At 44.8% G+C, this 14,687-nt stretch overlaps 1 protein-coding gene across 3 annotated transcripts in view; it reads right to left on the bottom strand.

The window, feature by feature from the left end:
- TJP3 (tight junction protein 3) overlaps nt 1–9,872 on the bottom strand; it is a 50,761-nt gene extending 40,889 nt beyond the window's left edge. Inside the window, exon 1 of one of the 3 annotated variants that reach the window (XM_087922704.1) lies at nt 9,733–9,872. Coding sequence is in view for 1 of the 3 variants with exons in the window: in XM_026699072.2 (XP_026554857.1) it covers nt 766–783 (18 nt within the window). In the remaining 2 variants the exon portion in view is untranslated. Of the gene's footprint in view, nt 1–765; nt 1,021–9,732 lie in introns of those variants that run through there. The other 2 variants (XM_026699072.2, XM_087922702.1) reach the window with 2 other exon arrangements.
- Nucleotides 9,873–14,687: the final 4,815 nt, after the last annotated feature.

Below are 14,687 nucleotides of genomic sequence, written 5' to 3'. Positions count from 1 at the left end.
CCCAATTCTCTTCCCACGGGGCATTCTCTCCATTCCAGGGAAAAAGCTACATCTGTTGAATGACTACCTGATCTTGCTTGTTCACTATCCGGGATACTGAGGTCTGGAGAAATCAGCAGCAAGTTTCCATTTCAAAAAGGCCCCTGGGGTTCAGCATGGATGGCAGAACAGAATTTTTGAGTCCTCGGTAATTAGCCTATTTTTTTCTCGGGAACGTGATACTTGGACTTCAGCCACGTCTGTAGAAACCACATTCCACCCCCAAACACAAAACAATCACACACACACACACCCCACACATGCCAAGACGTTGACTGTGAACGATTCAATGACCTGCGGATTCTTCCAGGTGTCCCAAACACACTCGCCCCTTTATTGTTTCCTTGGGGGTGGGAGGTTTACAAGGAAAATTGCAGAAACATTTTTTTCAAACTGAATTATAAAATTAAGGTTGCAATCTTGGAAACAACCAAACGTGCTTCTTGGAACTGCCCAGTCGGAACAGCCTATATTAATCGCCTTTGTGCCCCAGAGCAGCTGCCATTGCACATCCAGCTTTGCAGTGAAAATGCTGGGCCCAAACCCAGCCCACCTGGCTGGCGGGATCAAATCATCAAGATTTTAATTGGGGGAGTGCAAACTTTTTCTCACCAGGAATATTTCCTTTTTTTTTTTTTTTTTTGGCAGCAAGGAAAGCAGTGGACAAACATACACAAACACACATTTCTTTCTTTCTTTTTTTTTTGCATTTGCATTTGCACTTGCCTCAAACCGCACAGCCATGTTGCTCAGTTGTCCCCTGACCTGGTCACCATCTTCCTCAAAACAGGCCGGTTCCAAGGAGTTTTAAAAGTGGGGTCTCCTCACAGAGTTCCGGAACCCCATCCAAATCCGAGGAAGACTTTGTTCTATGTGCTCCAGATGAGCCTTTCCCCAGAAAAACAGGCTGGCAAAACAGCAGGGCCGCCCCCTGGCATTCCCCTCCTCCCCCTTTCCTTCAGTTTCCCAAGCTCCGCCCCCAGGCACCTGGGTCAGGTGAAGCCTCGCCAACTCAAGCACGGATTCCAGGTGGGGCCAGCCAGAGCACGCCAGTTCTCTGCCAAGCTATGTAAGTCCAGAGGTTTCTGTGGATATTAAGAAAACCTCAGACAGTCTTGAGAGGCAGATGTGGTTGCAGCTGGCCCAGAAGCCTGAGTGATCTGCAAGAGAGGAAGGGCTTGTGATTTCCACCTCTGTTTGTTTTCCTTCCTGGTGGTTTTATTTTTCCTTCAAGAGCAGATTCTGTTCCCCCCCCCCCCAGATCAATTGACTGTTGATCCATTGATTGCAACAGGAATTGATCGACCGGCTTGTTGTTGGAGCCTGACATTGTCATTGAGGGCTGAGAGAGAGAATGACTGGCCCAAAGTCACCCAGCCGGCTTTTGTGCCTAAGGCAGAATTAAGAATTAGCCTGGTATTTGAACCACAACTAGACCATATCTTTAACCACAGAAATTTTTAAAAGTTTCCAGCCTTAGTCTGCCTAACTTAACCATGGTGGTGGCTTCCTATGGAGTGAAATTGGGTAGTTACAAGGAACATGGATAGGGGCCTGGGTACGTTCTGGAGATTTAGCCTAAAGTATCCCAATAATATATCCCTAATGCCAGCTTTAGCAATGCTGTTGTGCTTTGTTACTTATGCTGGTGTGTTTCCAGCAATGAATTAACATAAAGCACCAATATTCCCACGGTTCATTTTTGGACGCTGTACTGATTTATTTACTTAGCAGAGTACAAGGTCCTTTTTTATTTTTTTTCCCTTCTTCAGATCAACTCGGTGTTGATCTATTGGTTGTGACAGGAACTGACTCAACAGCCTGTCAGCTGAGCCTGAGGTCATGGGCTGAGGGGAGAGAGAGACTGGCTCAAAGTCATCCAGCCGGCTTTCATGCCTGAGGTGGGACTAGAATTCACAATCGAGATTGCCGCTCTTTCTCCTCTTGAACAGAATAACAGAGTTGGAAGAAACCTTAGAGGTCTTATAGTCCAACCCTCTGCTCAAACTGGGATCTAGCCCATTTCAGACCAATATCTTCTTAAAAACCTCCAGTGATGTAGCACCCACAACTTCTATGAGCCACCGTGGCGCAGTGGTTAAGAGTGCAGTACTGCAGGCTACTTCTGCTGACTGCCGGCTGCCTTCAATTTGGCAGATCGATTCTCACCAGGCTCAAGGTTGACTCAGCCTTCCATCCTTCCCAGGTGGGTCAAATGAGGACCCAGATTGTTGGGGCAATATACGGACTCTGTAAAACTGCTTAGAGAGGACTTTAAAAGCACTACAAAGCAGTATATAAGTCTAAGTGCTATTGCTATTCTGGAGGAAAGCCGTTCCACTGATTAATTTTCCTGTCAAGAAATTTCTACTTCATTCTCATCTTGATTAATTTCCATTCATTATTTCTTGTCCTGCCCTCAGGTGCGTTGGAGAATAGGTTGAGCTCCTTCTACTTTATGGCAGCCCCTCAAATATTGGAACATTGCTACCATGTCACACTTGGATCAACAAAATCTTCTGCTTTCTAGCTGTTGCCTTCACTGTTAGATTTGGGGTGCGAATGGAAGAGAACCAGAGTGACTTTCAGGAGAAGCTCTTTATTGAGTACATACGAAGAACCAACAACAGTTTGGCTGACAGCGCTCCTTTGATAGGGAGCTGTCAGCCGGGCAACCAATCAGATTAAAGTATTTTCCCGCTTCAACAACGGACCTGAGTGAAGACTTCAGCTACTAACTTCAGCAACTAATTACAATACGTAACATTCACTCCTAAAACCAAGCTGGCTCTAAACCTAGATGAAAAGTCAGTAGAGAAAAGGACAGAAGAGAAAGAGCTTTGCTGCCTTCTTGTGACCCTTTGTTGATAATTCCTTTATAACTTTTTTTTTTAATCAGACCTGCCGACCAGTGGCTGATGTCTTCAATATGAACTCATGGGTTTAACAGTTCCTTCCTTTATTAGGTCTCAGGAGGTGAATTCAAAACACTCGGAGGGATTTCAAACACCAACATTCTTCCTGAAAAATTGCTGACCTGGCCTCTGAATCTCTCTCTGAATTTAGTAAACTGTAGATAATTCTAGTTTCCCCTTCTGCTCCCAGGGTCAATATTTGTTGCGGAAGGTTTGGACTGGAGTTAGCAGACAAAAAAGGGGGGAAATGGCTTGGCAGAGGTCAAAGGTAAAGCCCAGATTTTAACAAAATCTCAAAACACTGCAAAAAATGCTAACTCAGCTTAGCCAGCCTGAAGTCCTTCAGGTGCATGGGTATTGTCGTTGCAGGATTGAGAATGGCCGATTCATTTTCATGCAGAGGTCAAAACTAGAGTATTTCTTAAAATCTGATTTTCCTTTGGAAATGGGATTGTGATCAGCATCTCAAATGCTCGGAGGGGAGAAATGTTCTCTGCCTCAAATGTAATCAGGCACCCCCAGTCAGTACAGGAAGCTTTTACAATGGTTTTATTCACATAAAAGCACTCCCTTCCTTTAAAAAAAAAACACCCTCTGTTTTTAAACTTCACAGTAGAAAGCAACGGAGAGAAAATAACTTTTAATTGAGCTCTCAAGAAGGAATGAAATCTTTAATGCTCTTCAATTCCTAGCATTCCCCAGCCAGTCTTGGTTGAGAAACTATGAACTGATGTAACCAGTCAACTAAAACAGTCCGCATTAGATTGTCGCCTTCTTTAGATACACAAATAGAAAGAGACAATTGACAAGGACAACTGAAGAAGCTCACAAACAAACCCTTAAATTATGGGATGTTCCCAAGATGGCAACCAACAGGAGGAAGAAAGTGCCCTGGGTATGTTTGACACCCTGAGTTATTTGTAAAAATAATGAAAGTAGGATATAACTAAATAAATAAATAAAAATAAGTAAATAAGTAAGTAAATAAATAAATAATCTTGGTATTTTACTCATTTATTTGATTGTTTTATTATTAAATTTATATGCTATCCATCTTGACACTGGGCGGAATATAAATTTATTTATACAGGTAGGCCTCAATTTACAACCACAAATGCAGCCCAACATTTCTGCTGTTAAGTGAGACATTTGTTAAGTGAGTTTTGCCCCATTTATGACTTTTCTTGCCGCAGTTGTTAAGCGAATTACTGCAGTTGATAAGTTAGCAACCCGATTGTTGAGTGAACCTGGCTTCCCCATTGACTCTGCTTGTGAGACGGTCACAAAAGCGGGGAGTCACAGGACCTTGGGACACGGCAACAGTCATAAATATGAAACCGTTGCCAAGCACCTGAATTTTGATTGCACAATCGTGGGGATGATGCAAAGGTCATAACTGTAAAAAACTGTCGTAAGTCACTTTTTGTCAGTGCCATTGTAATTTTGAATGGTCACTAAATGAACTGTTGTAAGTCGAGGACTACCTGTACACAGTTTTAGCCTTATCTGAGAAGTGTTATACAACTTTGCTGGTTTTTCCAGTTCTGGGATGTTATATATGGAAGTGAACAGCAGAGGGCGTCTTGCTCATCAGCAGCCAACATCTTATATATAGATACTCCTCCCCTTATGATCAGAATTGGGATGGGATGTTTGGTTGCTATGCGATACATTCATTAAGTGAGTCTGATTTTAATACCTTTTTTGCTATAGTCATTAAGGAAATCACATAATCCTTAAGGTATTGTATTGTATTGTATTGTATTCTATTGTATTGTATTCTATTGTATTCTATTCATTAAGTGAATCTGGCTTCCCTAATTGATTCCACTTGTCAAAAAACCCCTAGGAAGGTACCAATTGGCAATCATATAACCAGAATAACGGAATAGAATAACAGAGTTGGAAGGGACCTTGGAGGTCTTCTAGTCCAACCCCTTGCTCAGGCTGGAAACCCTATACCATTTCAGACAAATGGTTGTCCAGTCTCTTCTTAAAAACTTCAAGTGTTGGAGTATTCACAACTTCTGGAGGCAAGTTATTCCACTGACTGATTGTTCTGTCAGAAATTTCTTCTTAGTTCTAGGTTGCTTCTCTCCCTGATTAGTTTCCACCCATCGCTTCTTGTCCTGGCTTCAGGTGCTTTGGAGAAAAGTTTGACTCCTTCTTCCTTGTGGTAGCCCCTCAGATATCGGAAGACTGCTAATCATATTGCCCCCAGTCCTTCTTTTCATTACACTAAGCATACCCAATTCCAACAACCGTTCTTTATATGTTTTAGCCTCCAGGCCCCTAATCATCTTTATTGCTCTTCTCCGCACTCTTTCTAGAGTCTCATCATCTTTTCTACATCGTGGTGAGCAAACCTGGATGCAGGATTCCAAGTGTGGCCTTACCAAGACATTATAAAGTGGTATTAACACTTCACGTGATCTTGATTCTGTCCCTCTGTTTATGCAGCCTAGAACTGTGTTGGCTTTTTTGGCAGCTGCTGCACACAGCTGGCTCATATTTAAGTGGTTGTCCACTAGGACTCCAAGATCCCTCTCACAGTTACTATTATTGAGCCAGGTACCCCCTATACTACACTTGGGTTTTCTTGCCTAAATGTGGAACTTTTTTCACCATTGCATTTTATTTTGTTAGATAGCGCCAATGTTCAAATCTGTCAAGACCCTTCGGCATCTTAAGCCTTTCTTCTGGAATGTTGGCTAGTCCTGCTGTCGGCTGCCAAGGGGCACCGTAAATATTGTGCTGATTCCTAAGCACCCAAATTATGACCATATGGGGACACTGCAATGATTGTTATTGCAATGAGTGCTAGTTACTTTTTTCAACACCTTGACTTACGACCACAATTGAGCCCCAAATTTTTGTTGCTAAGTAAAATATTTAAGTGAATTTTGGCCCGTTTTACTACCTTTGTTGCCACCGGTTGTTAAGTATTATTGGGTTTCCCATTGACTTGGCTTATAAGAAGGTCGCAAAAAGTGACCATGACCCCATAACGGTCATAAATGTGAGTCAGTTCCCAAGCGTCTGAATTTTGATCACATGACCAAGGCAGGAGATGCTACAACAGTTGTGTGAAAAACGGTCATAAGTCACTTTTTTCAGTGTGGTTGTAACTTCAAACACGAAACGAACTGTTTTAAGCCAAGGACTACCTGTAATGCTATTATTGCTTTGATTTGTTGCCTGACTTGGTTGCCAGGGCATCTAGGGTGGATCAAAAGTCAATCAAGGTATTGAAGCCGCCAACTTGACTTGTTTGACTCCTTTCCCCTCCTGTGGACATCGCTGGTGTTGCCTTTTCTTTCACAAACCCTGTGCAGAGTTAAGCAACCAGCAGCAGAAGCACAAAGATTGCAGCCGATAAGACCAGTCAAGGGTGGACATTGAGAAATCTCCAAAATTAGCCACGAGGTCAATTCTTTTCTCATGCCCTGCTAATAAGCTACTTTTTTTTTGGTGGTCTGGCTGGCAGTCCTAGATAAATTCAACAGAGGTCAAACATGAGGAACAGTATTAGTTTCCCTTTCTCTAATCAGCTTAAGATTTTGATATCTCCGATATCTCCTCCCCAACGAACAACATCCAAGGGGTGCCTAGGTAAATGTTTTGCAGCAAAAAACAAACGGAGCCATTGTGGAGCTTTGGTGAAACTGCTGGAGTAGTGAAGGGCACACGATATGGACTTTGTAGTACCAAAAACGTGGACTTTGTGGAGAGTTGGTTTCTGTTCAAAACGTTTTTTTACTGGAAGTTTTCAAGAAGAGACAGTATTGCCACCTGTCAGAAACTGTGTAGGGTCTCCTGCTTGGGCAGGGGGTTGGACTAGATGACCTACAAGGTCCTGTCCAACTCTGATTATCTGTTAACCTGTTCCCTCATAGCCATGGAAGACCCCTGGAGGACTTTGAGACAACCCCCGGTCGCTCAGCTTCAGAACCAAGGTGGCTTAGAATAGAAGAAATACAGAAAAAGTGCAGAGAAGAGCAACCAGGATGATTAGGGGACTGGAGACTAAAACATATGAAGAACAGTTGCAGGAACTGGGCCTGGCTAGTCTAGTGAAGAGAAGGACCAGGGGATTGAGGGGCTGCCACAGAGAGGAAGAGGGGTCAAGCTATTTTCTAAAGCACCTTGAAGGCCAGAAAAGGAATAATGGATGGAAACTGAACAAGGAGAGATTCAACCTGGAAATAAGGAGAAACTTTCTGACAGTGAGAACAATCAACCAAAGGAACAGAAGTTGCCCTCGGAAGTTGTGGGAGCTTCATCACTTGAGACTTTCAAGAAGAGATTGGACCGCCATCTGTCAGAAATGGTGTAGGGTCTCCCGCTTGGGAAAGGGGTTAGACTAGATGACCTACAAGGTCCTTTCCAACTCTGATTATCTGTTATCTGATTTTCAAGAATAACAGAATTGGAAGGGACCTTGTAGGTCATCTAGTCCAACCCCCTGCTCAAGAAGGAGACCTCATCTGACAGCTGGCTTAACGGTATAGGTGCTGGACTAGATGTTGGGAGAGCTGTTTCAAGTCCCCCGCCCCCCAGAAGCTCATTGGCTGACTGGTCTCTCCCTCTCAGCTTGAGAACCAATCAGGTGTAGTAGGGAAGGGGCTGAAAGTCCATTTTAGACATACAAGCTTATTGGCTGACTTCCCCTCTCAGGCCAAATTGTCAATCAAGTGTAGTGATAAAAGTCCTGAACTAGGAGTGGGGAACCTCAGGTTCTAGTCCCACTAACCATGGGCGCTCATTGGCTGACTTTGAGCCACTCCCTCCTTCTCAAGCCAAGAACCAATCAGGTATAATAGAAAAGGGACTGGACTGAGAACAGGAAACAGTTATCCTCCCCCTCATACACCCCTCAGCCTCACAAACTCATTGGCTGACTTTGGACAACTCCCTCCCTCTCAGCCCCCAAAACCAATCAGCTATATTGGGGAAAGGGCTGAGTTAGTAGTGGGGAGACACACATTATGTTCCCCCTTCAGCCATGGAAGCTGTTTGGGGGACCTGGGGCCAGTCCCTCTCTCTTGACCCAATTTACCTCAGAGGGAATAAATTAATAAGTCCCCTGCAAATTGCCTTTTGCTCCTGAAGAAAGTAGGGTATAGGTCTGACAAATACATGAATAATAAATAGCGGTTCTTCAGAGGTGATGAAATTCGCTATTGCACATATGATTACGATGTACACAAGACCAGAAAATTCAGTTTTGTTTTCCTTCTAACTCCCGGCCCCAGACCTGTCTTTTTTTCTCCAACTAAAGATGGAGAGATATTTCCTTATCTTAATCCCACAAGGGAGGTTAATTTTTCGGACAAAGGACAAAAAGTGGACCTGAGCAACATCTTGAAGCCAAAGTCTGATTAAAGTCTGGTTTCATTTTAAACTGGATTAAATTAAGCAAATTCTATGCACTTGCTCCTGATGCATTGGATAATTTCCCACTTGGATCTTAAAAATTATAATTCAACTGCAGCTTTTAGGGAGTGGGGTGAATCAAGGCTGTGCCATTGAAGTACCATCCTTTTAAAGTGGATTTTTATTAAACAATTTCACCACTTCTTTTTCCTGTAATGTGTGCAGCCAGCCATTATGCTCTGTTAAATCTGATTTAGGTCATAGCTTGATATGTGAACCTAGCCATTGTGGTGGCGTTTTTTTCAACCTTGGCCATTTTAAGACACATGGACTTCAACTCCCAGAATTCCCCAGCCAGCTATCTTAAAGTGACCAAGGTTGAAAAATTATTATGGCTTATTCAACTACAGAGTTAACATGAAGGTTGACTGCCCCCACCCCAAAATATATTGAATATTGACTTTGATTAGTTACTTACTTCCTCTTAAGTCAGCCTACCTCGCAGGATTATCGTTGCCTGGATGAAGTGAAATGAGTTTCTAAACTAAACTATAAATGATTCGACTTTTTTGTATTGTAGTTTAAGCAGTTTCCCAAAGATTTTGCGCTCTGTTTGCTAGGCAATCCTGCCTTTCCCCACACACCCCAATCTCTGGCTCCTTAAAGGCAGGTTTCATAACAAAGGAAACCCGGGAGCTGGAAATTCAAACACACGAAAGAAAAAGAAACAGGGAAAACAAAAGCAGAGGTTACGACCAGCCGCTCTCTCTCCGATTCCTCTTCAAAATCAAATAAAGCATTCAATGGGGCCACACCGGGAACGCCCATCCAAGCAGTTTCTATTTGTACACTGTTCCCACTCGAGGAATTGCTGGTGTAACCCGATCCTAAGGCACTTGCAAGCGGGCCGGCCGCTTTTCCCGACCCAGATCCCACAGAACCTGCGCCCAACAGGATCGCAGATCCCCCCGCTCCATATTCCTGGATCTCCTCTGCCCAGACGTGCTTAAGAAGGGCACCCCTCAAAAGCAAAAACCAATCCTTAACAGAGGCGCAGCAAGAACCGCGCAAATGGGAAAGGGAGAGCCTTGCGCGCCCCATCTCAGGGAGAACCTCCGGGGCTCCCTCGGCCAGAATCGGGGCTCTCCAGAAACCGGGGGGTGGCGGGTGGGGTTGGCCTTGCAGGATCGGGGGCCCGGGAGCACCGACTACCGCCCCGTCCTCCTTTTCCTCGCTCCCGGCGGTCGGGGCTGCGAGCGAACGGGAGGACGGGGAAACTGCCTCGCCCTATTCGGGCATGAGCCCAGAAGCGTGCAGCCCTCTCCGGAGAGGGGAAAACTGCGCGAAAGAGTCGGGAGGGGAGGGAAGAGTCCGGGATCAACCCCCTCCCCGAAGCACTCACCCGGTCCGGCTGGGAGTTTCGAGGCGGTAAAAGACGGGCTGGAGAGTCCCCCCCAACCCCACCAGCCCTTCGGCACGGCGGAGCGAACTTTCTCCTCCCCGGCGGCGCGCAGGTGAACCTTTCGCCCAGGTATGCGGTAGAGCCCGACGGCCGCCTCCAATTTAACCCTTCCTGGTTCAGGGAAAGAGGAGGGCGCCCCGGGGTGGCACCGAGGCACCTTTGCCCTCGGCTGCCGGACAAGGCGGTGGCAGGTGAAACGGGCTCTTGGCACAAGATCATGGCACTGCTGCCATTATAGTATTATAGGTGCCATTATCATTATTATAGGTGCCATTATTATTATTATTATTATTATTATTATTATTAATAATAATAATAATAATAATAATAATCTTTAGTGAGATTCACAGCCTTTGGGGCTGGTTGGTAGCTCAACAGCTCCAGTCCTAACCAAGGACCTAGGAACTGTTCAGGTAGCATCAGAGGATATAAGCTGTTCCAAGTAGGGTGGTTTTTTTGCAGTATTCAAGTCTAAAAAATTCAGAATTTCCAAATAGCGAGGCAGCCCTTTAGTTATTGCTCCAAGGGCTCCAATTACATCATCATCATTATTATTATAATTATTAGTGGGCGATCTACAGTTAAGATTCGCAGTCTAAGATGGGTGGCAGCTTAATACAGGTAGTCCTTGACTTACAACAGTTCGGTTAGTGGCCGTTTGATCTTACAAGGGCACTGGAAAAAAAGGTGGGGGGGGGACTTATGACCATTTTTCACACTTACGACCCTTGCAACTTCCCCATGGTCATAGGATTAGAATTATTGGTGACCATTGCAGGGTCTTGGGATCATGTGATCCCCTTTTGCCACTTTCGGACAAGCAAAGTTGATGGGGGAGCCAAATTCACTTAACAATGGTGTCACTAATTAAACAACGGCAGGGATTTGTTTAACAAATGTAGCAAGAAAAGTTGGGAAAGAGGGCAAATCACTTGATGAATGTCTCGCTTAGCGACATATATTTTGGTCGTAAATTGAGCACAGCCTACTTGTCATTCAAACCTAATCTAGGATCTAAGAATTATTAAAGTACTAAGAAAATAGGTCAGGGGTCTCCAAACTTGGCAGCTTGGCTGGCTGGGGAATTCTGGGAGTTGAAGTCCACTAGTCTTAAAGTTGCCAAGTTTGGAGACCCCTGATATAGGTAGTTTCAAGTGGGGTGGGGTCCCTTTGTGTAAAATCGGGGCGTTCAGATCTCATAAATCCAGTATTTCCAGATATCAAGTGAGTACTACAGTTAGTCCTTTGACTTACAACCACAATTGTGCTCCAAATTTCCATTGCTAAGCGAGACATTTGTGAAATGAATTTGGCCCCATTTTACAGCCTTTCTTGCCACCGTTGTTATGTGGATCCACAGGGGTTTAGCCACACGGTTTTCAGTGAATCTGGCTTCCCCGCTGACGCTGCTGGTCAGAAGGTCGCAAAAGGGGATCACATGATCCCCCGGGGGCACTGAAACCGTCATAAGTTTGAGTCAGTTGCCAAGTGTCTGAATTTTGATCCTGTGACCGTGGGAATGCTGCAAGGGTTGTCAGTGTGAAAAACGGTTGTAAGTCACTTTTTTCAGTGCCATTGCGACTTCGACTGGTCACTAAATGAACTGTGGTAAGTCGAGGCCTACCTGTATGCTAGGTTAGGGACTCTCAAGTATTATGTGTGTTCGCTGCCTTGAGGTACTTAATGCAAGTAATAAAAGCAAGTTATGTAAGTAAGTAGCCTTGGGAGGACTTACAACCCAGATGTGAAGTTACAACAGTCGAGCCTCCTCCAATAGTCACGTGACTGCACTTCTGGTCCTCGGCAATGTGTCCATACTTATTTGCAGCAAGTGCCCTGCAGTCACACGACCAAGTTTTGTTGAAAACAGGCACTTTGGCCAAGCCGTGCCCATAGCAAACCATGGGCTCGCTTAATAACTGCTGTTTAACAACAGCTGCAGCTGCTAGATGATTGCGGTGTTTGCTTAATGACAGCTGCAAAAAAAAAAAAAGAGGCCATCCTGACATATAACGGGCAGGTGCCATTATGGTCATATCTTGAGGACTACCCGCAAGAGAGTACGGAGGATGGCAGCAGAGCTATTGTGGGTTTTAGGGGAGAAGATTTACAGATTAGGAGTTGGAAGGGACCTTGTAGGTCATCTAGTCCAACCCCCCCCCCCGCCCAAGCAGAAGACCCTACTACACCGTTTCTGACAAAAGGCAGTGCAATCTCTTCTTGAAAGCCTCCAGTGATGAAGCTCCCACAACTTCCTAAATCAGGGGACTCTAACCTTGGCACGTTTAAGACTTGTGGACTTCAACTCCCAGAGTTCCTCAGCCAGCTGGCTAAGGAACTCTGGGAGTTGAAGTCTACAAGTCTTAAAGGTGCCAAGGTTAGAGACCCCTGTCCTAGATGCTAGACTAAAAGTGGGAAGACCCTGTTTTTAGTCCTGCCTCAACCACAGATGCTCATTGGCTGATTCTGTCCTGGTCCCTCCCTCTCAGCCCAAGAGCCAATCAGGTTTAGTGGAGAAGGGACTAGGCGTGGGGAGATCTGAGTTCTAGTTTTGCTCTGGCTCAAAAGATTATTTTCAGTGTAGGTCCTATTTTCAGGGAAACACGGCAGCTGCAGTGATTCACTTAACTGTGGCAAGGAAGGTCATAAAATGGGGCAAAATTCACTTAACAGATGCTTCACTTAGCAACAGAAATGTACAGGACTAACCTGTACAGATGTTTTTTTTTCTTTCTCTGTTTCTTTAGAAGAATTAGTAAATATATCACAGTAGCAGCCTAACACTGCACTAGAAGCCACATCCCTTTCTAGCCACATGCGACATATATATAAAAAAGGGGTGGGATTTTAATGTACAGATGTGGCTACCATTGTGATTTTTTTTTTTTACTTTTTCTACTGCTAGGAATTTCTGCTCGTTTTTATGCAGGTAAATCAGCATTTTCACCAGTTTGGGGGGAATTCTGGGAGTTGAAGTCCAAACATCTTAAAGCTGCGGTGGTTGAGAAATTCTGGTCCATAGGGCTGTAGGTTTAGGACCAAACCAACTTGAACAAAAAAGGAATTTTTCACCAAGTTAAACCCAAAGGCCCAGAAGGATCTTCCATGTTTCCCCGAAAATAAGACCGTGTCTTATGTTTTTTTTGCCACTCAAAAAAGCATCAGGTCTTATTTTCGGGGGATGTCATCCACTGACTAACCTCATTTGTGTGCGTCGCGCCCCGGCCTCCTTTTCGCTGTCAGAAGCCTTCAGGAACTTCTTCTGTGGCCGGCAAGCTCTGGATCGATCCAGAGCTTTGTTATCAGCGACAGAGGCCTTCAGGAAAGCCTTGCCAGCTTTACTGGCTACAGAAGAAATGGGCTGGCAAGTCGTGTGTTGGGGTGTGCGAGGTCTGGCTACAACTGTCCAAAGGTAAGTAGTAGGGCAGCTCCACATCCCCATCCTAGCTTAATTTTTACCTGTGCACTCTGGAGTGGGTGGGATCTTAATTAGGGCTTATTTTGGAAGGGCTTATATTGAGCACACGTGTAAAAATCAAGCTAGGACTTACTTTCAGGGTAGGTTGTATTTTCAGGAAAACAGGGTTACAATCTGAAGGCTCCTCAAGAGTCCTCTTGTTTATCCCTAGCAATATAGGATACCTTTGATTATCTCAAGTAATGACTTTCAGGTTCCTTTGAAGGTGATGATCCCATGCTAGAATAAGAATCTTGCGAGATCGACCCAGTGATTCGGGATCCTGTGCTCAAGAGCAAATTGTGAAGAGACTGAAACAGATCTACCTTGGAGAGCTTCCAAACAGGGTGAGGTTAATCCTCAGGGGCTATTAATCACTAAACCTTTGAATTATCAGGCACTGGAAGCCATAATCAAGGTACTTGTTCTTCATGCTTTGCTTGTGAACCTCCCAGTTGGATCTGAATGCTGGATGAGATGGCTTGGAGCGGCCCTGATCTCATCTTCTCATGACCAACAGGCTTGCTTCAATTTCCTCTTTAGGTTCAGATTTAATCCTGGCTGCTCAGCCTCAGCGCAGGCGCCTCACGGAAATACAATCCTGGTTTAATTTGCCAGAGTTTTAACAAGATTTCCTGAAATGACCTTAACCTCCAGAAATTGAGTGAAATTGAAGTTCACTCACTTTAAGATGAGTGAATTTTAATTCCCAGAATCCCCCAGCCAGCCATGCTGGCTGGGGAATTCTGGGAGTTGAAGTCCACAGGTCTTAAAGTGTCCCAGATTGAAAAACATCCATGTGCAAATTAGAAACATGCCTGGTAACAACTGCTGTTGTTGTCACCTCTCCCAAACATTCCCACCATCTTAAAACCTCCTTGAAAATCCTCCCAAACTCCCCGTGCAACCAATTCGGTTTTGCCTATAGAACGCCAAGATGCCGTTATGTGTCTTTTCCCCTCGGTACAAAACCACCCAGCACCCACAGAAAGACAGGTTAGTCACGAGGAGATTAAGGAATGGCTGTAATTAGAGGCACAGCAAAGTATTACAGATCTCATGTATTCACAGCCCCAAGGTTGCCAATTCTCCTTCCTAAGTCTGTCCGTCGTTCTTTTTTTTCCCCGCTCTTTTACGCTGATGTATAAATTTCCCTCTCAGGTGCATAAGCGCCTCTCCTTCCTTCCCTCCCTCCTCCCGCTTCCCACCCCCAATAAATAGCTGAGGATATCTGGATTTTAATTGGGGGGAGGGGGGTGGTGGCACTGATGCCCACGTATTAAAACTAATAGTGCAATTCTCGACATGTCTGCTCGGAAATCAGCCTCTCTGCGTTCCCAAGAGGTCTTCCTTCCAAAAAGCTGCACATCCAAATTGCAATCTAAAGCATGCAGCCGAGTTTTTGAAGTTTTTCCGTCTCTCTTTTTCTCTCTCCCTC

This window comes from Pseudonaja textilis, chromosome 1 (genome assembly GCF_049901715.1).
Source record: "Pseudonaja textilis isolate UNSWEBS1 chromosome 1, rPseTex1.2, whole genome shotgun sequence".
Classification (NCBI taxonomy): Eukaryota; Metazoa; Chordata; class Lepidosauria; order Squamata; family Elapidae; genus Pseudonaja; species Pseudonaja textilis.
This window is presented reverse-complemented; position numbering and strand designations above follow the sequence as displayed.